General features: G+C 33.2%; 2 protein-coding genes across 2 annotated transcripts in view; one reads left to right on the plus strand and one right to left on the minus strand.

The window, feature by feature from the left end:
* Nucleotides 1-303: 303 nt before the first annotated feature.
* LOC129226887 (spermine oxidase-like) lies at nt 304-14,799 on the minus strand (the record flags this gene model as incomplete). Its single annotated transcript, XM_054861516.1, has 4 exons — nt 304-501; nt 2,764-2,884; nt 7,444-8,494; nt 14,598-14,799. Coding segments are annotated over 4 exons (1,572 nt in total), but the record flags the coding sequence as incomplete, so codon positions are not given.
* Nucleotides 14,800-15,390: 591 nt separating this feature from the next.
* The window catches only part of LOC129226888 (coiled-coil domain-containing protein 149-like), a 32,043-nt gene continuing 22,263 nt past the window's right edge, over nt 15,391-25,170 (plus strand). The window contains exons 1-2 of the mRNA XM_054861517.1: nt 15,391-15,649; nt 21,530-21,688. Of these exons, the coding sequence (XP_054717492.1) occupies nt 15,596-15,649; nt 21,530-21,688 (213 nt within the window). The 5' untranslated portion in view covers nt 15,391-15,595. The remainder of the gene's footprint in view (nt 15,650-21,529; nt 21,689-25,170) is intronic.

The following is a 25,170-nucleotide window of genomic DNA, read 5'->3' on the forward strand; positions in this document are numbered from 1 at the left end:
TTTTGTACACTACTATCATTTCCAACGTTGATACACGTTATAGTTCTTCTACAAATGTAAGAACATCATAATAAATTATCATGAAGTAATATAACAATGTAATTGCAATTTATCAATAAGTCATATAATAAAAAACAATTAAAAATGACTAGATTGCACGATATTTTTTTTTTGACATTTAACAGAATATATTAAAATTTCAAGAAAGTTATTGCATTTGTACTGAAAGTAGTTCAATTAAAATAGTTTTTTTACTGTTAACAAAGGTAAATTTGATCAACAAAGGAACAATACATTAGCTTTCTATGTGAGATCTATGCCCCTAATCCACGAGGACAAGTCTTTAGCACCATCATATTCAGTTCCTTCTTTGGCTTTTTGATTAGAATCAGAATCGGGTTCTAGTAAAATCTGTGCACATTTTTGACCGGAAAGGTATGCACCATGAGTTGTTGAGTAGAAACTTGGATGAGTGGCTTCTCCAGCAAATAACAAAGCAGGCTAAAAATTGCATCAAGATTTATTACTATGTTATGCTATGAATGTCGTTCTGTAAGGTTTTAGTAAAACATTTTATGTTGAGAACATTCTGCAGAATAAAGAACTACAACACATACTAAATGTTAAAATAAATTTTCTTTTGGTAATTTTGTTTTAGAAGGTAATTGAAATAATTATTCAAGTCACAGATTTTTAAGGGAAAATATGTATGTATAAATAAAAAAAAAATTAAATTATCAGTGGAAATTATTAAGTAATTTTATTTTATGTTTCTCGGAGCATCAGAAGTAAAAGACAATGGTTAGGCTACATCTTCTGTTATAATTCCATGATTTTTAACTGCCTTTTGAGTTTAATACTTAATATTGATTATTGGCTTAAAAATATATGATTAATTGATTATTTAATAAATTTATGACATCATATTCTTCCATACTAAATCTGCTTTTCAAAATCAGGCTGCAGAGTGGGATTGAAAATAAGAAACTCCAGCTCCGAATTCGTAAATGTAAGAGCCTTTGACTCTGACTCCTTTACCCCAAATTCACTCCGACTCCAACTCCACAGCTCTGTTCAAAATTTCTTATCATTATTCTGCTTCAATTCATTTTTTGTTTAAAAATCAACAATCCACTGTGAAAAGCCATAATGGATGATTAAGTGTTTTTATAGTAGTACAGTCAAACCTCGTTAACATGAACTCGACGGGAAGCCAAAATTGTTAACCAAATTTTGCGTTAACCAATTTCGAAGTTTACAAGATTTTGTATAAGCAGACAAGTTTTTATGTCTCAGAAAATTTTGAAACGAAAGTGCCTTTGTACAAAAATGTACACCCAAGTATCAAAATTTATAGTTTAAGTAAGAAACACAAGTAATTTGAAACAGACAACGGCTATTCAAATCATTTCTCTACAACAGTGCAATTTTAAACATCTGATTTTTCCCTCATCGCAAGACTGGATTTTCCTTGCAGTGTTGACGGGGAAAAAAAAAAACACTTCATCGCTTTCTTTGTGTTAAGCGATTGATTTAACACTGATTTGTAGCTTTATCTAATGGGGAATAGCATTTATTTCGTGCTAAGCGAGTTTGTGTTAACGAGGTTCGACTGTAATAAATGATAGTACTTTTATTTCTTGGGGATCAATTTAAAATCACTTTCACTATTTTGTATCTATTGCAGTTGATTGGAAATTCTATAATATAGCTGGTTTTAGTAACAGACTGTACACCAATTGTACAAATTTTAGAAAAAGTCACATCCTTTGGACTAGTAACTGCAAAATTTCACTGGTTAGTAGACACTTTTAATATCCCATTCTTGCATCCTGGTTTTAAATAATGATACATAAAGAAAAAAAAAAGAAATGTGTGAAGAAAAATTAATTAACATGAAAAATGGAGTCAAACAACAATTTTCAATGAACATGTTTGAGTTGACTGAGGAAGTGTAACGAAAAGCAGATATTTTTCTTCGAAACCAAATCTAGTCAGGGAATTTGGCCAACAAAATATAGTCTTTGTAATTGCTTGAGGGGCAGAGCAGTTGAAACAATATGTTATGCATAAACATTTCTTAACACAGTTAGTTCTCTGTTTAACGATGCTCTATTTAATGACTTTCTCTATTTAAAGACGACTTTTCAAGGTACCGGACAATTTACTATAGAACCACTCTATTTAAAGATATTCTTCTTATGGACCATTTTTTGTGGTCCCTTAAAACTCATTAAATAGAGAATCAACTGCATATATTTTCCTGCTTGAACATTGTGAATAAAGTTGGAAACATTGTCTCAAAATTTTCAAAATATTGTGATGCTTAAAAGTTTTGAATGGATAATAGGAATAAACTTAACGCCACTGGTCCCATAGACCACTAAAATTTATCTTCTACTTTTCCAATGGATGTTTTTTGTGGTCCCGGGCCAGTGCATCTCTTAATTTTAAGCAATGCAATACACTATATACCAAATGTGTTTGAAGTTAAAAACTAAATAAAGTTAAAAACTAAATATAAATAAAATGTTTGAAGTTAAAAAATAAAATAAACTATAGGTTGAAATAAGTAGTTAAAAGTTATTTTTCTTGATGTATGATTGAAATTCACAGATGTTTACATAGATTAATAATGAAACAAAAAGAAGTTTTACTGCAAGAAATTACTTCAAAAGTTTTAGCAAATAATTTTTAGTTTCATTTAAAACTGAAAGTTATTCTGTATCATAAAATTAGAGCAAACATTTAAAAAATAAATACCTTGCTATGGTATGGATCTGTATAAATAGGAGATGCTAATAACTCGATATCTCTTTGAGATCCTTTGAGCCCAATATAGGTATATGAGCCTCTACTAAATGGATGACTTTTCCAAGATGTGCTAAATATAAAATAATTGAAATGTAAAGAAAACATGTATCATTTTCTAAAGCTTTACACATTATTGAAGAAACTCATTTCTTGATACAAGCCTCAAATTGACGGAAAAAATAAGTAAATTATAAGCATGAAATGTTTATTAATTTAGTGAAAATAGTATTTATATTTAGAATTAGGGACAAGTAGTGTTTTAGTTTATTACCAGTTGAAAAAAAAAAGATATTTTAAAAAGAAATATAACAAGGTTAAATCGCAAATTTGCAGAGATCACTTGTTTTGAGATTACTAGAGGAACCACTTTTTCAATGCAAAACGGTAAGCTTATGTTAGGGGGTTACAAGGAACCCTTTATGCAAGAGGTAAGATTATATCTTTTCATTCATTAGCTCTCCTCTTTTAAAATTTACCTGGGGGGAGGGAAGTAACAAAAGGTATATACTTAATAAAAGTTAGGTATTTAATTATACAGTTGACTCTCTGTTTAATAACTTTCAACAGACCACAAAAAATCGTCCTTAAATGGAATGCTTTTAACACTATAGTTGACCATCTGGGACCGTGAAAAGTCCTCTTTAAATAGAGAACGTCGTTAAACAGAGAGCCAACTGTATGTTTAAACGTCATTGAATACCAAGCATACATATGTTTTCAAAGACCAGGGAGGCTTTCTGATACCCTTAAATGACAGGCCGGTAATATGCCTAGAAGTACGTCATACAATTGAAAATATTTGTTTGTGCTAACTATTTTGCTTTCATTGAACGTGGTAAAAAATACTACAGTAAAACCTCTTCTAACGGACACCCCTTTTATGTGGACAATTTTTAATTTCCCAATTCCAAAGCAAATAACATTATTAAACCCCTGTCCTGCGGACCCCCCCCCCCTCTCATTGTTTTCAAAAAAAAAAAAAAAAATTGTCCCATTAGTGTCTGCATTAGAAGGGTTTTACGGTATACAGTAGTTGACTTTTGACTATCTAAAACTCTAAATTTTGATAACTTCATCCTAATGCTGTGTTTTTTGTAGCAACTCTATATAGTATATCGCCGCCTCAGAGAAACAGTAAGAGATATCTTAGTGTTATTTCTGGGATTAGATATCTTACTATTGCTCTGAGGCGACAATATATAAACTCGAAGGAAGATGGGTAAGGGGGAGTTGCAGAAAGTTTTTGCCTCAGGGCAGAAAAATTAAAGATCCTGCACTTTTCGAAACATCAGCCCACCTCTTAGCAATGTGCTTTAGGTTTTATCATCCAGGGGGAGGGGTCACGTATTGGAATCAATCTCCAAAAACCTCAGCTCCAATTAGAAATACAGGTTTCCCAGGGGCCAATCCAGGATATCTTTCTCGCTACCTATTTTTGTGAAAGTATTGCATCATTCTATTTTTGTGAAAGTTTTTTTTTATCAGCATTGCTTTTGTGAACTTTTAGAGGCATCCTATTTTTGTAAAAGAGAAGTAGAACAAGTGAAATTTTAGTTCGAGAAGTGTAAATGTCATCTAGTATTATTTTTAACAGGTTTCGTTTTTTTTTTTTGGGGGGGGGGGGAGCTAAAAACCTAAGAAGTACCAAAAATACCATCGTAATTTCAGCTTAATGGGCTATGTACTGTGCACAATATTGGAAATTATGAGAAAAACGGTTCCCCAAAACATGTTAAAAGATTGCGATAATATTGCATAAATACACTTTGGCGAGAAACAGCTAAAAAGTAGTTAAAATACCACAAAAAGGTTGCTATTTAAGCGATTGTTCATATAAACCTGCTTCGAATTTTATGTTATAAGTAAATTTTGTTTTAAACAAAGAAACAAATTTTATATTTAAAAATGCGAATTTTTGTGAAATTTTCGATGTTTTTGTGAAGCTACCTGATTTTATTCAGGGGTCTGTCCAGGATTTTTCACAGGGTCCGTTTTTTTGTGAAAAATCAAATAATTTTGTGAAAAATCAAATACTTTTGTGAAAAAATCAAATAATTTTGCAAAAAAATTTTTTTTTTTTGCAAAAACGAAAGTTTAGACTCTTGAGATGGTGGAAACTGCATCATTGACACTTAAAGTTGAGTGTTTTCCCTCTTTTCTGTTGAGAATATCATTCTTTAGTGCTTTTCTAGTATTTGGGGGGGGGGGGGGGGAGAGGCATCGCTCACTGGGAGATGGGTACCCCTCAAGTATCAATATTTATCTACCATTCTACATCATGTTAAATTATACTAGAAATGTTATTTGTATAGTATTTAAAACAACTGTAAGAAAAAAAAATTCAGTCGGGGGGCATTTAAATTTTTAACCCAAGACACTGTTTAAGAGCACAGAATTTCGTTTAAAACTTACAAATTCCATGATTTTTACAAAAAAAAAAAAAATTATTTGTTTACTTCTTAACTAAGCGTACTAAACATCGAAAATGCGAAAAATCAGATTCCCATAGCAGATGCAAAGAGATTGCAATCCTCAAAGTGAAGGAAGGCATCAAAAGTATAAAAACGGCTTGTAGAATAAATATTTTGGATAAAATTATTTTAGAATTGCATTTTAGAGCCCTATGATAAACATATCATTAATATCCGGATACAGTTGAAGCAAAAATAATAATAATAATAAATAAATAAAATAAAAAATAAACGATCGATTCAGCATTTTAATTATTGACTCATAAAAGAAAATGGAATTCCGCTTTAAAAACCTGAAATAAGCTTTCTTACAAAAATAAAGAATCCTTTTCCTTTATTTGCATCCTAATAAAGCGAAGTTAGCTTGAAAAAAGAATGAAATATGATTCTCTTATCGGATGTAAAAAGATTTCGTTTTTCAAAATGTAGGCATCTATAGAAAAAAAAAACGGTAAATAAAATTAGTTTATTTTAAGTTAATTATCCTTTTTAGCATCGAAAAATCAAACCCATATAACTTTCTCCCAAAATAACAGTTTAACATCGCACCGCCAGATGCTAAGTGGCGATAAACAGTTAAACATCGCACCGCTTTGAATTTGGTAACCCTATCTGAAGCGATCACATCCCCCCCCCCCTACTACCCTTTGCAGTTCTAAGTTCATTTCGCTGTATATTATTGATTATTAAATCATGAGTGGGGAGAAAAATGCTTACTACGCCTATTCAGAGAATGTTGACGCTTTTTCAAAGAAGTTTACAACAACACCGCTGCATAAAACAAACAAGCAAAATTATAAACCAAACTGACTTTCAGCTGTTAATTTCTTTCAAAGAAACCAACAACAGGCATTATATTTATTTGGCCGTAGTAATTATTTATGGCTCGCCCCCAAGGAGCATCACAAGAGTGCCGATTTTTTTTTTCTTTTGCGAAATTAGCTGATTTTGTATAAGTTGATTCCTCTAATTTAACTTTAAAAAAGTTTCCAACCATTATCGTTTTTATACAGGAAATATGCTGTATTATTTTAATCTGAGATTTGCTCTTTCAATAAACAATTTGTGAAAGATCCGTTTTGTTTATCAGAATTTTGTGAAGGGTCCGTTTTGGTTGATCGGGATTTTGTGAAAGGTCCGTTTTGGTTGATTGGATTTTTGTGAAAGGTCCGTCTTGGTTGATCGGATTTTTGTGAAGGGTCCGTTAACGGACCCAAACTTGCTCTGGCCAGACCCCCGTTATTACTTGATTTTTGTGAAAGTACCTATTTCAAAACAAGATTTTTGTGAAGGTACCGAAAAACGGTAGCAAAATCATCCTGTATTGGGCCCTGTTTCCCCAAAAATTTTACAACAGAAAACTTTCCTAGTCTCTAAACTAAGAAGATTTCTTAAAATGAAACTCTCGTGTACTAGAAACTTTAAGCAAAAGCTACAAATATGAGGAATGTTTTTAAAGCAAGTACCGTTTTGAAGTTAAAAAAAAAAAAAAAAAAAAACCGAGTACACATAGAGCAAAGAAATTTATTGCACGAAAATCTACCACCCTTACGTTATTTTTCGACATTGCTGCCATGATTTTCCAAGCATTTGTCATAGTGTGGTACAGGTTTTTGTACACTTAACAATAACACAAAAGCTGAATGCTTATAAATTTTATATAGAAAATGTTATTAATATCAGCATGATAAAGGTATAAAGGTAACAAAAATGTTTCTTTTCATGTTGGTTTGAGGCAAGGGTTTGAGAGACTGGTTGGCACTAAGTCCTATGTGACATAAGTTGGGCCTGATATCTTGTTTTACAGAACAATTATTAGACACTCTGACTTTTTGAAACCTGCATATTCATCAGTGTGACATATAAACACAAATACATTACTGCGTTAACATTCTGAATTAAATGCACTTTTGAACAGGGTACTATACAGAAGCTACCTGCTGTTGGATTTGAGAGTTGCCCGCAGTCTGTTTAAAAAAAACTTATATATAACTAAATAAAGAAAAAAAATACTTAAGAAACCACTTTAAATTGTTTTCATACATATACAAAATCTAAAACAACTATAAATGCACAATTTAAATCCCAAAACATCATATAAAAAAGCTTTACAAAATAAAATATTGAAAAAAATGGACAGATATACATTAAAGCTTACCATACAACTTTACATGGTCTTGGTATGTATGGATCGTTAAGGAACTTCCTTAAAATGTCTGTACAGGTATTAGCTATTTGTTCTTCAGAAAGGGTTTCTATGAATTCAGCTTCATGGCCAGACACCCAAGCTAAGAGAACGTTTTCAGAATACCTACTAAATGAATAAATTTTGCGGAACCATATTTTACTGATATCGCTTTCTTCAGTCCTTTTCCATAATGTGATAACTTCAGTAATTTCCGCATTTAAAAATGGTCTATCATATTCTAAATATATTTTATTCACTGCACCAAAACTTAAATTATTAATGCATTCTAATTTATACTCTGGCAAGCTGGGATCAAACATATCTTTAGCTTTTGCTTTTAATACACCTAATGGAAGAGTAATGATCACATGATTTGTTAACCATTTTGAGCCATCTTCACATTCAATACTAATTCGTTTACTTTTGTTTCCAGATGTCTTTTCATCGTCCTTTGGTGGATCTTCAGGTTTCATTTTCCATCTGATATGTTTCACTTCAGATTGTAACCTAATGCTTTCTTGAGGTAAAATATCAGCTAAGAAATTAATTATTAAATGAAAACCACCAGGAATGTTAATATTACCACCTGGTAACTCTGTATAGCTCCCAAAATCACTAAGTCCAGTTTCTTCCATGGAATGACAACCTGTTATACAGGTTTCTCTGTTTAGAAGATGGTCGAACACCATTCTGCGTATGCAAGCATCATCATCTTGGTACTGTTGCAAATAAGCAGAAATATCCAGCTCTAAATGTTTTCCAACACTATCAACATTAGGTGGAGTGTGTAAATGAAGCAAAAAATATTCTTCACACCTTTTGCTAAACCAAAAATATGCATTGTATACCTCTTCAATTACTGATATAGGTACTCTTTTTCCATCTTCTGTAGTGGCTACAATTGTATGAGGTTCTTGCTCATTTGTAAGATTAATTAAACCATTTGATACAGCTAGTTCATATACTGGATTCCCCAGAACACCATGAATCCAAGAAGCACCTAGGTCAACACAATCATTTCCTTAAAGGGAGAAAGAGAAGATAGGTTTATAAAGCAGAAATATAAACAAAATCACTTAAATTATGATTTAATGATATTAATGTAACTTTCAAAATGCTCTCAACACAGTAAAATTTGCGCACAAAAATTGTGCTTTGTTCAAAAAATAGATGGAGGTGGAAACTTTCAGACGGATCATCTTCTACTTAAAGAGCTGCGTCACGTTTACTAGTCTCCCTTTTTTTGACAAACGCCGATTTCAATGTTTCAAAATAAAAGTTTAATTTCTGCGGAACTTACACCCCGATATGATTTGTTGTGGTATCATTTGAAAGCTAGTAGGATACCTCAGTGTTTGGTAGATTTGACTGATTGTAGTTCTAATGATAGTTTTTGAAAATGCTGTTTGAAAATTTTAGTGCAACTTTGAGTACTTTGCATGTTTTGAAGCTTGTGGCTCGCTGAAAAATCCGACTATCTTGATGAAAAGAGGGTCATTTTATAGGATTCTGTATACTCAATTTTAACTTAACTTATTTTATTATTACTTTATTAAACTTATTTTGCGTGTAGGTTTTTCATGAATTTTTGAAATCAGTCTTTTTCTCAGAAATTTGTTTTTTGGCTAACTTTCCTTTCATATCTACCACTACTCGGTTATGGTTACAAATTGGACGAGATAATGGGTGGTTCTACGATCAACTTGGGCTCTTCTATCACCCTCTTTTGTTTAGAAGATGAGGTCAAATTACTCTGTATACTCATATACACAGGGCCAACAAGAAGCCACGTCAGCCTAGTCTGAAACTAGGGGCCTGGTTCAGAATCAGATAAGTTTAAATTTGGCAAGTTTTATGGGAGGATAGGACCAAATGGACAAAGGGCTCGCCTTTGCTCTTGGCAGCCCTGCCTATACCGTTTTTTTCAGTCATAGGCGGCTGGTGCACAAAAAAAGTAGAGGATCAAAAGAAGAGTGTGGAATTAGGGGTAATGGTACATGAAGCTGTAAAGACTTTGTTGCAACTAATGGTGGGAAGTTGTGGTAGTTTGAGAACGTCTGGAGCGAACAACCAAATCTGTCATTTGTAATAGACTTTTTTTTTTAATTGAATTTTTTTTCTTAGTATATAACTTTCAAGTGAATGAAAGCGTGAAAATTTTTTGTTGTCAGAACATATTAATCTTAAAGATGAAATAATATCCAATTAGCATAGCTATCACTTAATTATATAGCTTAGTAAATGCGGTTAATTATCAGGGGCATCCACCTAGGGGGAGGAGGTTATGGCGCAGACTGTGCCATCGAAATTTTTCGGGGGTTGTTTCGAGGGGTATTTTTCTCATTTTTAGTTGAGGAGCCTCTTGCTTTTGGAGGGGGTATTTGCAGTATGTTGCACCCTTGCTTTTAGGGGGGGGGGGTTACACCCCAACAGTTATTGATACCTTTATTTAAACTGGTAATTTTAATAGCATCAGTTTAAAAGATAATTTGTTGTTCAGTTACTTTTTTTGATAATTTACAAAAAAAGTGGTGACTGGAAAAAAATGAGTGATTATTAATAAATCTGCTTAGCTACTCGCTACTAGCGACCAAAAAAAAAAAGGGTTCTGATTTTCACCTCTCCGTTTCAATGATACTAGAAAGAAATGAAAAGGGGCGAGTAGATAAAGTATCAACGTATCTACCTGTTCGAAAACTAAGATAAAAACATAGCAACGTAATGAATTACATCATAGTAGGGATGGAACGTTTAGTTCGGACCCGGTCACAGTGAACGGGTCTTTCAATCGAACTAGTTCAGCTTTTAGTTCAGTAGAAAACAATCTAGTTCACTAGTTCGTTTAGTTCTTAGTTCGTTTATTAGTTCTTCGTTCATTTAGTTCTTAGTTCGATTTCGTTTAGTTCTCTTTCTCTCGTTCGATTTGGCAACTAGTTCGTTCGTTTAGTTCTTAGTTCGATTTGGCATCTAGTTCAGTAGTTCTTTTCCTCATCTAGTTCACTGAACTAGAAATCTAGTTCCCTGAACTAAAAGCTGACTGTTTAGTTCAGTATTGCATCTAGTTCGATTTCATCTAGTTCGACCAGTTTTCCTGCGTGTCTCTCGCAGTGCATCTGCTTTTCGTTCAATCATTCAAGATTCAATGGAGCTATTGTTTAGCAGAGGCGGGTGGGGGAAAGTTCGGCAAGATTCTTGACTTTCCTTTCAATTCAATCGCGATGCACGGTGGATGTGGCGTGATTAGTGAAATAGGCGGAGTATGTGCGCCTCGTCACATGCATTGGGTGCGCTTATTTCAGAATTAAATTGACAGATTATTATTTTGTTTTTTAATTTAAACTTCATATTATTTCCATTGCACCAATAGACTTTAAAATGAAAAGAAAAAAAAAAAAGGCTTTGTAAAGAATTTTTTTTCACTTTCGACAGTGCAAAAGAAATTAGGAGCAGACTTTTTTGTGCTTTCTAATAAAAATGTTCTGCCTTTCTTAAAACTCATATTTTTCTTAATCCATTTGCATGGGTGTGAGATTTTTGAGCATAAATTTTCAGTTTTCCCCTGGAATTTTAGGCATTTTATTGTGGTATATTCGAATAAAAGGAACCCTTATGTATCATAAACGAAGCATCCACTTTCTAAAAACAATTTGTGTAGTATGCAAATATTGATTTGTACGTGTTACGCACGCAACAACGTAAAAATCATTGTTTTCAAATACAATAAAAATACAATATTTCATAAAATGAGTACAATATCATTTGCTCAACGTGTTTTGAAAACTTCGCAACTAGTCAAGTTTGTTGACCCCTTAAGTAATTTTTTTTATAGTTTTTGAATTAATCTCCATAAGTTTTTTTTTTTCTTTTTTTTAACATGTACAGTGGCTCCAAAAGTGTTCGTACACTTTGAAATTTTTTAGAAAAACCAATATAACTCGAAACTGAATTCGAATATAAAATTCAATATTTTTTCACATCATTCCTATGTCATTCTAAATACAACCCATTGGTTTTTTCAAAATATTGACGGATCTTTTTTTTTTTGAAAAGGGTCAGAAAACGAAGAGTTGGAGAAATAACACGCCACAAAAGTCATCGTACACTCAAATATTTTCGAATAAATTCATGATTAAAATTATCATATGCCATTTTATTAATATTGTTGCATTGTGTTGACCCTCATAAGTCATTTGGCTTTCATTTTTTGTTTATTTATTCTATAATATTGTGCTTATTACTGTAAAATGGCTGGTATTCGTAAAAAACCGCAAACACCATTCATAATTTGAATTTTTTTCCCACAGTAGTGGTAATTGGTTTGAAATGGCTCTAAATTAGTTAATTTATTTGTTTGTATAGTAAAGTGCTTGATAAAATGCTTTAAAGAAAGGAATAGGACCGAAAACAAGGTAAGAAAAGGTCAACCGGCAAAGTTGACAAAACGTGATCGGAGATTTGAAGTTAAAAAATTTATGAAAAATACACATTTGACTGCTGTAAAAGTTTCTGCAGAGTTAAATGAAACATTTTACATTTAATTTTCACCTAAAATTGTTCGTCAATTTCTCTGATTAGCTGTATTAAATGGGACCTCTTCCCACAAAAAATTTCTTTTTCGTGCGAAAAACAGAAAGCTTACGCTTTTTGTCGCAAAATCAATGATAAATAAGCTAAAAAGTTTTAGAATCACAGAATCACGTCTTACTTACAGATAAAAATAAATTCAACATTTTTGGCTAAATTGTTGTATAACTAATTAGAAGAAAAAATTAGGAACTTAATCTTAAGAACTTATTTGGATCAGTTAATCAGGACGGTGGAGATTTTCCAGTTTGAAGGTGCATATCAGCATCAGGACTTGGTAGTTTGTAATTTTTTTTGAACTCTTAGCCAAAAATTTGGTTATTGGAAACAACTTTGTTTTTCATTAAGATAACGATAAGAAGCTCACGGTTTTCAATGTTTGCGTCTAGTGCCTCGAAAATTGTCCTAAAGTTTAAAAAATACCCGCTCAATCTCCAGATTTTAACTTAATGTTACGTATTTAGAGATATCTGGAGGTTAGATTACGAAAATAGGGCTTTGAAACGAAAATAGAGCTAGAAACAGTAAGACTCGAAGTGTGGTTGAACACTTACTCGGAAATCACGCAAAAAAAAAAAAAAAGAAAGAAAAAGAATGAAATCTATTCCCAGACGTTTAAAAGGTGTTATGAATACTGTATGATATTCTACTAATTAATAACTTAATCGAAAGTTAGATTATTCAATAATATATAGACATTTTATAAAGTGTACGAAGACTTTTGTGAAATAAAATTTCCGGCACTTTTTGGTTTTTGATTTTTAAAAAAATAAGTTTTAATATTTTTTAAAAACTTTTCATGTAGTTTCGTTGAAAATTGGTCATAGATCTTATAATTAAGTACCCATTCCGAAATATTAATTCTAACCAATGGATTGGGGCCTATTACGTTGAAAGTCGTAGGTGTACGAAGACTTTTGGGAGCCACTGTATATCGTTTTGGTTGTGTTAAGTAAATTATCACTTTTCAGTGCTGGCTCTACAATCTTTCCTAGTCGTTGTATATCTTTTGAAACTGGCGCCTTGACTAAATTTTTTTTTTGAGTTTTTATAAGAAGTTTCAACGAGAAAAACACAAATGAGGGCGCCCTTAAAAAAATGCCGCCTGAAGCAAGAGGGCGTCAGTTTGTTCCCCTGAATTCTTGCAGTCGCTTTCAGGGCAAAATATTTCAACAAAATATTTGAGAGCTTAAAATATTCAAAAGAAAATGAAAGAGCATCTCAATCATATCATTAAATACATTGAATTAAAAACCAATACAGTAAAACATTTCCGTTAATACAGCTCTGTCGCCATGAATTGTTTGCAGAGCAGAACCAGAAAATATTCTTAGCGAATTAGTGGCGAAATGAAGGGAAGGGGGGGGGGGGGAATATCTCTTCCATGAAGAAATTAAATGTATAGCAATATTTGAATTTTTTTTAACTTGAGTAGTTTATGAAAATCCTGGGCGCGAGGGGGGGGGGGGCAAGAGGTAGGAGACCGCACGTTCTGAAATAGTACTATGTTAAAATTTATTATTATTATTATTTAATTGTAACTTTTGCAACCGGCACACTTTCTATTCTATAAGGGGGGGCGCACTAAGTCTGTGTACGCTATCGATTGAGAATTAAAAAATACTCTTGACAGTAAATGTTAGGATGAAAACAAAAATGAATAACTCAGAAATATTAATTTTGGTAACAAGACCAACGAATCTCTAAAATGATGAAACTTTAACACAGAACATGAAGTGTGACGCAAAAATTTAAAAATCAACATAAATACTTAATGGTAAAAGAAAATGAGTTGAAAATAGTTGTAAAGATGTATATATGCACTAATGTATTGCTCAAGGGGTCCCCCCCCCCTCTGAGCAAAGGCGCAACCCTCTAAAAATCACGAATCCCCCCAAAGCCTCCTCCGAAAAAAAAAATATCCCTACTACCCCTCCCCCTAAAAATTTCAATGGCGCAGCCTGTGCCATGACCCCCCCCCCCCCCTCCTCCAGGTTGGAACCCCTGACTGTTAAAAAATATTAGGTTTGATAATTAAATCAAAAAATATGAATAAACACGCGGAAATTCGCCGAAAAATAAACATAAATACGCGAAAATTCAATCAGCCCAAATTTCCACAGCCCGGCAAATTGCAAAATTTATCCCCCCCCCCCGGTTTTTAAAAAGGGAGAACTACCTATCTGGCAACATGTGACTATATTTTCCCGCCAAAAAGCTCTGAATAGTTCATTTGAACTAGTTCATTGAACTTGTTCACAAGGTTGAGATGAACTAAACGAACTAGTTCCTCAAAAGGAACTAAAACTTCCATCCCTACATCATAGCATAGTTCTTCCATACCATATGAAATTCCAACAAGACATAAACAACTCGATTAAAAAAAGAAAAAACTATTTTGCGAGTCTAGGGAAGAGGTTGTTGACACATATATCAAAAGAAAAATGTCTGATCTAAATTAAACTAAATAGTATTTTATTATTTTTCAAAGGAAATATTAATAAATATATGATGTTAAAGTTACACAAAATTTTGAATACCCATAGGAATGGAGATAATGCGCCCCCCAAGTCTGTTTCTTGCTTCCAATAACTTGAAATCTGTTTCACCGTTTTTCACGAGATGATGAGCTGCAGATATGCCAGCAATTCCACCTCCAATTATAATCACTTTGTACGAAATTTTACTTGAATCAACAGTATCGGTTTCAGATTCTTCTGCTACACCTGCCATCATAACAAACAACAATTTAAATCAGAGCTACGTTTAGTTGTTTTCAAGTACAATGAAAAAGGGAACATAATTTCAAAAAGTTTACTTTAATGTAAGTTAGTACATTTTTCCCAAATTACAAAAGAAATTAAGTTTTTTAATTTGCACGTTGCAGAATTTTGTAGATTACTTTGCTTGCGTTTGACGAACTCAACCGGTAGCGGGCAGCGAACACGATTGATCACGTGATGGCTGATGACATCATTATTTGTCATGTGATACCAACCGGTGAGCTACCGGCTGCTCATCGAACACAACCTTTTATTGACAAACATAGGTTGCGTTCGACGAGCACGAACGAGAGCGACCGGTTGGTTAATCTCGTGACAGCAAATGATCACGTGCTCCAATCAACCAATCAACAGCTGAAAATGGTAACCGATGAGATAACCGATAGATGATAGAACGCTGCGGTTTGTAATCGGTTACTTATCGGTAGACCGGTGAGATTCGTCGAACGCTACCATAAAAGTTTTGTAGAAGTGAAACCGCTAAACTCCACTTCCGCGACAGCTGTTTAGGTTTTGTTATGTCGTCGGCTTTTACGAAATGTGTAAAAATAGTTTTAAAATGTGTTGAAAAAACCATATTAAGTGTTTGAGAGTTAATTTATGTTCTGAAAAGAAAAATTTTGAAATGGAGGAACATATTTTTATCACTTTTAAAGTGTTTTTCGAAGTTTAAAAGGGAAGAAATCTAATGACGATTGTATGTTTGTAGAGGTTTCTACTGTATTTGTAGTTTGTTGTTCCACTCTGTCTATGGTATGGCTTTGAAATTTCAAAAGTTGGAAGAAGATTATCTTTCTTTACTTTCAGAGGTGAAAAAAATTAATTTTCTAAACTTTTTTTTTATCTATCCAGTCGGAAAAGCCACATGAGTTAAATATTTGTGGCTGCTTGCCTGCTATCCGCTCCACAGTGGCGTAGCCAAGGAGAGGGTCTATACAGTTGATGACTTGCTTACTCAGCTCGAAATGAGTAAGCAAGTCGAAAAATTTCATATTTTACTATTTGTACAAACAAGAAAACTTGAATAACCACATACAAATTTCATTGGACCCCCTTTGAAATGAAATCCTTGTCCCTTTGGCAGAATTTTATTTTACTTTCTGCTACAAATTTTCTGGACCCAATTTCTTTCTGCAAAAATGCTCCGTGAACTGAAAAATGAACAGATGGACAAACTTAAGTGCAATTGATTTCAAAAAAGAAAAATTATTTATTAACAAATATAGCATAACTTCTTGTTTAATTAAATTCATTTATACAAAAACCAAAAGCATTAAAACCCAATATCAGGGCTTCCAACAGATTTTCGCTACAGAAAAAAAGGGACCTTGAGCTAAATCTATGTGGTTAAAAATATTAACAACAGCAATTGGTAAGTGGAGAAATAAATTAAATCTAACCAAAAGTGAGTTAAATTATTTCTTTTTAATCTTAGCACTTATCAATAATTCTTAATACCAGAAAATTACAGATGCAACATCTATTCATTATTCCAAGAAATAAGATTCCGTCCAAAGAAAAAATAATTTTTAATTAAAATATGCATTACAGCTTGGGGGAAGGGGACCCTTTCCCCCTAAAAAAACTAAAACATGCATGTGATTTGAAAAAAAAAAAAAATAATAATAAGGATCACTCTTTCTCCTCTCATTAAAAAGAAAAAAACTAAATTAAAATTTAAGCATTGCGTAATTATAACTAAGTATCCACCTCCTCCCAAAAGGAAAATGAATTTAATTAAAACATGCATTACAGTTTGAGAAAAAAAAGAAAAAAAAAACCTAAAACATGCCTGTGATTTGGAGGAAAAAATAAATAAAGGTCACCCTCCCATAAAAAAAATTAATAATTATATGTAATATACAATATTATATAACAAAGTATCCCCCTCCCCCCGAAAGGAAAATGAATTTAATTAAAATACACATTTTAGCTAGAAAAAATTGAAAATGTAACCCTCCGAAGAAAATAGGATTTTATTAAAATGCTCATTATACATTTTAAGCAAAAAAGAAATCGCTCCCTACCCTCTCCCTCACATGAAAAAAAAAATTAAATCAAGTACTCATTGCAACTGGAGCAGAACAAAAGTTCCCTTTCCATACCAAGAAAAAAAGAATTTAATTAGAATATATGCATTTAGGAGAAAATCTATAGCTCCTTCAAACAAACTTTTCACTCATATAACCATCCCTATCTCAATAACAATCGGTCAGCCCAAAATACTACACAATTTATCAAGTATTCCATCTGTTGCTGCAACCTACGATACAGCAAATATGCCATTTTTTAAGGGCTTAAATTAATTTTTCAACAGAGGTGAAAAAAAGCTCGAAAGTAAGTCAGTACAAGTCTTACACACAAGCATGTGCATTGCGAAGCAAATGCAAAGCCACTGTTCCATGATCAACAGAAGGTTGCTTCAAAATCAGGGCTGCGGAGCCGGAAGGAAAATGGCCGACCCCGACTCCGACTCCTGGATTTTGAAGCGCCTGACTCCGACTCTGACTTCCGATTTTTTTAAATTTTTTTTAATTGTATTTTTTTCAACTCCCTCTCTCCCTTCAGGGGAAGGGGGAAAACCTCTAAATAGAGATTGAAGTATTAATTCTTTTTTATGAAAATTTCGCATTTTGTTTTTTATTGTAAACCCAAGACACATACAACGTCAGAAATTCAATTTAAAAATCAATTTTTCCAATAGTTACGAGTTAAAAAGAGAGATGACTTAAAAATCCCTTTTAAAAAATTTGGAAAGGATTATCTGTAATTTGCCCTCCTTTAATGTTTAACAAATAGACATTGATCAAATCGTGTGCTTACAATTTTTGAAAGCTGTAACTTGAGGGAGAAAAAAGCTTTTTTTCTAAATCCAAGTTCTTGAGAGGGGGTGGTTTGCCCCGGGTGACACCCATCTGGTAGATGGCACCCAAAGTTAATTTCAGAGTATATAAAAAATATAAATATTTTAATTCTGAAAATTTTCGCGAATATATTTTAAATTATATTTCATCAATAAAATTGCAAAGAAAATAGGGCACATATACGTCAGAAGCAGGGCCGTGGAGTCGGAGTTGTTAGAAAGCATGCCGACTCCGACTCCGGGCTTCTTTTTTTCTTTCCTTTTTAGTGACTCTCCTTGCATTTTTTAAAAACTGACAACCAATTGGTTTGATTACATGTATAAGAAGATACTAATGAGAAAATAACTGCCATTATGGCAATCAGCTAGCTTGAGTGCTTATCGAACTTTCTGTAGCCGTCCCCTACTTTGCTTGCTTTTTAATTTAACTAATAGCAATTGTCAGCTAACGGTTTTGTTGCCTAACATTTTCAAGTAATCACTTTAAAATAAAAATAGAAATATAGTGTTTTGTTCAATCTCGATTATAAAATAGTAAAAGAAATGTAACAAAATAGTAAGTCAAAGCCCGTACCTAAGTTTGAAATTTTCAAGAGCGATCGGCAAATTCAAAGAAGTTCTGGAGCGAAAGCACGATCCCAAAAGATCCGATGAAATAATTTGATGTTTTTTCTTTATTAAGACTATTTCTATAAGCTTGGTTCTCACTAAAAAGTATGGAACAAAATAAGTGTAAATGATTTCTTGATTACAACAATTAATCTTAAAATCTTCATATTAAGGTTAATTCTAAAGCAGCCAATAAAATTTAAATTAAAAATTTAGCAAAGAAGAAATATAGGTATAGTAAAAGCTATTCATACAAAATTGTATATCGTTGCATTTTGTGTAAAATTAGCTGCTGATGTATATGAGCCCTATTTTCGTTGAAATTTTATTGATGAAATATAATTTAAAATATATTCACGAAAATTTTCAGACTTAAAATATTTATATTTTTTTATAAACTCTGAAATTAACTTTGGGTGTCATCTACCAGATGGGTGTCACCTAGGCAAACCACCCCCTCTCAAGAACTTAGATTTAGAAAAAAAGCTTTTTTTCTCTCAAGTTACAGCTTTCAAAAATTGAAAGCACATAATTTGATTAATATCTATTAATTAGACATTAAAGGGGGGGGGGGGAATTACAGGTAATCTTTTTCAATTTTTTTAAAAGGGATTTTTAAGTCATCTCCCTTTTTAACTCGTAAGTATTGGAAAATTTGATTTTTAAATTGAATTTCTAACGTTGTATGCATCTTGGGTTTACAATAAAAAAACAAAATGCGAAATTTTCATAAAATGGAATTAATATTTCAATCTCTGTTCAGAGGTTTTCCCCCTTCCCCTGAAAGGAAAGAGAGAGTTGAAAAAATACAATTAAAAAAATTTATAAAAGCCCAGAGTTGGAGTCGGAGTGGAGCGTTTCAAAATCCAGGAGTCGGAGTCGGCCATTTTCCTTCCGACTCCGCAGCCCTGGTCAGAAGCTAATTTTAAAAAAAAGGCGGCGGTATACAAATTTTTACGAATAGCTTTTACTATAGCTATATTTGTCTTTCGCTAAATTTTTAATTTTAATTTTATTGACTGCTTTAGAATTAACCTTAATATGAAGATTTTAAGATTAACTGCAATTATTGAGTGTTGTAATCAAGAAATCATTTACACTTATTTTGTTCCATACTTTTTAGTGAGAACCAAGCTTATAGAAATAGTCTTAATAAAGAAAAAACCATTAAATTATTTCATCGGATCTTTTATATTCGTGCTTTCGCGCCAGAACTTTTTTGAATTTGCCGATCACCCTTAAACGTTTCAACCTTAGCTACGGACCTCGACTTACTAATTTGTTACGTTTCTTTTACTATTTTATAACTGAGATCGAACAAAACACTATATTTCTATTTTTATTTGAAAGTGATTACTTGAAAATGTTAGGCAACAAAACCGTTTGCTGACAGTTGCTATTAGTTAAGTTAAAAAGCAGGTAAACTAGGGGACGGCTATAAAAAGTTCGGTAAGCACTCAAGCTAGCTGATTGCCATAATGGCAGTTGTTTTCTCATTAGTATCTTCTTATACATGTAATCGAACCAATTGGTAGTCAGTTTTTAAAAAATGCATGGAGAGTCAGCGAAAGGAAAGAAAAAAAAGAAGCCCGGAGTCGGAGTCGGCATGTTTTCTAACAACTCCGACTCCTTTACCCCAAAATCAGTCCGACTCTTTGACTCCGACTCTACAGCCCTGTTCAAAATCACACCACGTGGGGAGGAGCTCTGTTTAGAACGGGGTTTTTATCCTTGCTGTGATGTTGCAGACTACCACAGTCATCAATGCTCGGTCGATTAGGCGCTCGCCAAATTTTTTTTCTAAAATAATGTCAATTATTTAGTTTTTCGCAGAAAATCAGGCCTTTCCCTTAATTTGTAGGCGAGTTACATTTTTTACCGCAAAACGGCCATCCTTGGGAACTGTTCTGCAAAATGGTTTTATTGCTGACTTTTTTTTCCTTTCCCTTTTCCCTCCCCTAGCGCAAAATCTTTCTGCACAAACTTTCTCCCATTCTGCAACAATGTCGGCGACGAGGATACTTGTTACACTACTGCTGCACCAGTAGTACAAACAATCCGAATATATCAATCATCATGGCAAGTTCACTCATACATATATATTTTTTTACTTCGCATTTTCACTTTCAAAATTGTTAACGTTACAACTGCACTGTTTTTTTTTCAGCTTTATGTCACAATGAGAAATTTTTCATGAGGTTCACCTCTTGTAACACATACATAGATGCAAACATATATATAACAGCAAAGTTATGCAAGAATGAACGGAAGTTAAGACACCTTTCCTAACATCAATTGTCAAATGTTCAATCATTATCTTTAAATCTAAAAAATAATTTAAATCTTCAGCTGTTTTTTAGAAGTGATAAAGCTTAATTTATCTACTGCACAGTATAAGGGTACCCAACTGAAGTGGGTGACTGTGTCTTTAAAATTTTTAGAGTGTTATCAGGGGTATTTCTCTTTTTTTTTTTGGAAGAGAGACTTTCGCTCTGGGGTTTTTTCATGATATTTTGTGTGTGTGTTAAGGGGGGGGGGGAATAAGCACCCTTGATACAATAGTAGGTACTAGAGGTAGAAGAAAACTTGAAGAATTCTTATAAAGAGAATGGTTACCTATAAGAGGCAGCTGTTAGTAAATCAGCAGTAGTTAATCACTTTTTGATACCAAAACTTTTGATTTGCCTTCTAGAGTGCAAAACTTAGATGCTAAATATTTTGGATCACATCCAAGCTTTTCTTTTCTGACTCATCATATTGACATGAAGAAATGAATATAAAAAGTGATTTTAAAAAATGCTATCTATTTTGTATCAGAAAATATTTTTTTCTCTTTTTTATATTTTACAGATTACTAAAAATTTGCTGTAGCCAATTAGTAGCATTTCAATTAAAAAAAAATACTTTGTATTTTGATTCCTTTAAAATGTCACCTTTATTGTTCATTTTGAAATCTAGAAACTTATCTTAGGTGTCATCATTTCACTGAAATTAAATTTTTATTTCTAACACTGCTTGGAGAGCTTTAGCGGCTGCCATCAAAGGTGGCTTAAAAAATGTAAGGGATGCAAACGTAATATTTAGCATTGATAGCTACTGTGCAGTTGAGAAATTTCACAGTGTGAAATATTTCATATTAATTTTAATTTAAAAAATTGTGAATATGTTTCAAAAAATGTTCAACCTCTTCTGATGCTCTATATTTCTTTTATTTTAGTTTAATACTTTGAAAGTCAAGCTGGAATGTAAAACAGATTCCTTGTTGATCTTAGGACATGAATTAGAGCAATGCCAGTCCGAGAAAGATCAGTATAAACTCATGGCCGACCAACTTAGAGAAAGATATAGTGCCTTGAAACGAAGAGTTGAAGGATGGGTACAGTAAATTTTATTTATTTTAAATGTGAAATGTTTTGCAGTTTATATAAAATATAATATGCTTATGACTAACACTAAGCTGTAAAATACTGTATTGTATAATAAATATTACATTGAACAATGTAGGATACACAAAAATAATTGTGAAGGATTCAATTGCTTAAGTATATATAAAGAAAATCAAAAGTATGCATATTAGAAATACTAATGCAGTGCAGATATGTACTTTGAGGTGACAAAGAATCGATCTTTCATTAGCCACTCGGGCGGCTAGTTTTGAAGGACATCCCTAGACCTCCATTATGACATCCTTAGTGGCCATTGGTTGCTAGGAATGCTGACCATTCCTTGCAGTCCAATCTTGCTTATAAAAACTCCAGGGCCGGATTTGGAAGTGTGGAGTCCCCGGGACAATGAAGGAGTGGAGGCCCCTAATCAGGGTTCGAAAAGATCATCATATTTTTGAAAATATCTGGTACTTTGATATATATCCGAATATTTTGATACATATGTATATATCCGATATTTTCAACCCGTGAAAGTTAGAATATTTTGTAAAATTTTTTTATTGTGAGGGCCCCTTTGTTGTGGAGGCCCCGGGGCAGTAGCCCCACCTGCCCTCCCCTAAGTCCGGCCCTGAAAAACTCCCACACATTAATGAACCTGATGTGATACTTTTGGCGAAGTTTCTTAAGAACCATGTCCATGCTCCCAGCATTTTGATTTGACCTACTTATCTGCACCCACTATTTGGGAAGCAGCCTTACCATTTAAACTTCAGTTGAAAAATTGATTGGTTTGCAGATGCGTGTGCACAGAGGTCACCAGGGGTACGGTGGTACCCCATTTACTCAAAAAAAAAAGATGAGATTAAAAGTCCAGAGCACTATAATGTTTTGCGAACCATTTCTACATTACAGACGGAATGCTTTCATGATTTATTTGTATGCTATGATTTTTTTTTAAAATGTTTTCATGAAACAGTGCTGCATAGAGGAAGAACTAATGTTTCATGAAATCAAGTCAGGTTCTAAATTTGAATGGGAGTTCTTTTTGACGCCCTTCAAATGAATTTTTACCCCCCTTTTTACACAAATGAAATTCAAAACATTTTTACACTTAGTAAAAATATTAAAGAATATCATGCTTTTCATGAAAGAAAAATAAAGATGTTCATGTAAAAATTATAGGTGCTCAGTGGCATACCTACAGAGTCTATAGTCTCCCTGGCGAACTTAAAGGATAGCATCTTTCCTCCATACCGTTTTATAGAAATTTATTATTGAGAATAACATTGGCGATTCATTATGAAACATTAGAACCTAATCGTAAGTAAAATATCCATGGAGAAGTATAGGGATCCGGATATTTCTTCATTAGAAAAGTCTCAAAACGCAGTTTCAGACTTTTTTGATAATGTTAGGTCTTGAGGAGGAAGAGATTCGGGTTTCCTTCCCTGGTCAACTTTGCAATTGAATTTCTAAAAACGTAACTGCAGATTACCTTCGACTATTTTAAACAAGGGGGGGAGGGGGCTACAAGGGTTCTCTCCCTGTAATTTTCGAAATTATAGTTCAAGAAACATAGTTTTAGACGATTTCAGGTGATGTTTGAGAGAGGAGAGATTCAAAGTTCTCTCTGGAAACTTTTCAAATTTGGAGCTCCAGAAATGCTATTTTATCTTACCTTTGATAATGTTATAGGAGGAGTTTCCAAAGATTCTCACTCGGAACATTTACAAAATTGAAGTCAAAATTTAAGACGATCTTGAATGAACGAGAGAGTGAGAAATGCTCCCACAGAAAATTTTTGAAATTTTCACTTTAAAAACTCAGGTGTAGTCTTATGTTTTCTGGGAGGAGTTTGCTCCTTTTTTAATTTGTAATATATATTGTATCGTATTTGAATAATGTTTCAAAATATCTCCTTTCACATTTACATTAAAATGCTGCCCCTTTTTCGAAAACGAGGGATTATTTGGGGGGGGGGGATCGTCTCTTACCATTCCCATTTATTTCACTACAATGTAGAAGTATTAAGCAGACCCAGAAGATGCACCATGCATGCAAAATTTTTTATTTTGGGGGGGGGGGGGCATTAGTGAATGGGGGTCTATTGTTTTTTTTCTAGCTCTAGCCAATTTTCAAAAAAAAAAAAATATTAAAGTAATCAACTTCAGACTGAGAATATTTTTTTGAAATAACCTTGACAAGCAACGGTCCCTCTTTCTCAGTGATGTAGCATTGGGGTGGGGGAGGCAAAGGGGACACTCGTCCTGGGTGGCATTTTTCTAGGGGTGGCAAATTCTGTAACACTACGTAAATTTTTTTTTTTTTTTAAGACTGCGCTAGGCTAGGGATGGCAAATTTTGTCTCACTAAACCAACATCAAAAATGTCTTTTTTTTACTCTTCAGTTCTACGTTGTCTCAGGAAATTTTTCTCATTGAGCCATGAGCACGAAGTACTGGATACTAACATGCACGTGGACCATTTATCACTGGAACTGACATAGTAATATGAGAAAGAGATCATTCAACCTTGTTGGGGAGGATTTTAAATCACAAAGATCGACAAGCAGTTGGGGGCGCACTGGGTCTCCCAAGAAGGCGCCAACCTTAACTACCAAAAGCTGCAAAAAAAAAAAAATTCGAATGGGAACAGGTGGTTAGAGGGTGTAAAAAAAGAAAAAAAAAGGGCGCAGATGTTTGAAAACGCAAATAAAATTAAAAATAAATTTGAATTTTTTACGTCTGGAATTCAAATTATGTTTTTCGCAATCAAGATTCACGAGTGTGTGCGTGTGTGTAGGCATTTGTGTGTATGGGTAGGCATGTGTGTTGTGTGCTTGTGTAGGGGATAGATGCCACCACAAAGATTGGGTCTCAGTCGCGAAGGCCAGTGTAATGTGGAGTTCGTAGAGTTGAGTTTTATGTTTGAGTTAAGCCTTGAATGAATGCAAACAATTTTGAAATTTTGTCCTCTTAATAAGGCGCAAAAAAGGGGGGAGGGGGAATGAAGGTACATGCGTTCAAGGGAGCAAAAAAAAAAATTATAAGAAGATGCATACAGTGCTGGTAAAAAAAAGTGCACCACCCTCGCATTTTCACAACAATGGGATTATATGAGAGGTTTTGGTTGGCCGGTTAACAATGAATGTATGAAATTCTGCAAAACTCATGAAATAAACATTTAACAACAGGAATCCGATAATTATTTACATAGATCAGGGCTGTTTCCTTGTTTCGATCATTGCAATTAAATGGTGTAGATACTCCTGCCTGTTTTGTTAAAGAAAAGAAAAGAATTGTGTTCAATAATTTGATGTTCACACAGGTCAGGTCTTACTTTTAAGGATTTTTTAAAAAAATTCCAAAAATTTTAGTGAGAAACAATCACATATTGGCAGGCTCGGATTTGCATACCACAGTGCAAGGGGGGCACACATCGTTAAAGGGCCCAAGAGCCCAAGAAATTGAAAA

This window comes from Uloborus diversus, chromosome 7 (genome assembly GCF_026930045.1).
Source record: "Uloborus diversus isolate 005 chromosome 7, Udiv.v.3.1, whole genome shotgun sequence".
In the NCBI taxonomy this organism is placed as follows: domain Eukaryota; kingdom Metazoa; phylum Arthropoda; class Arachnida; order Araneae; family Uloboridae; genus Uloborus; species Uloborus diversus.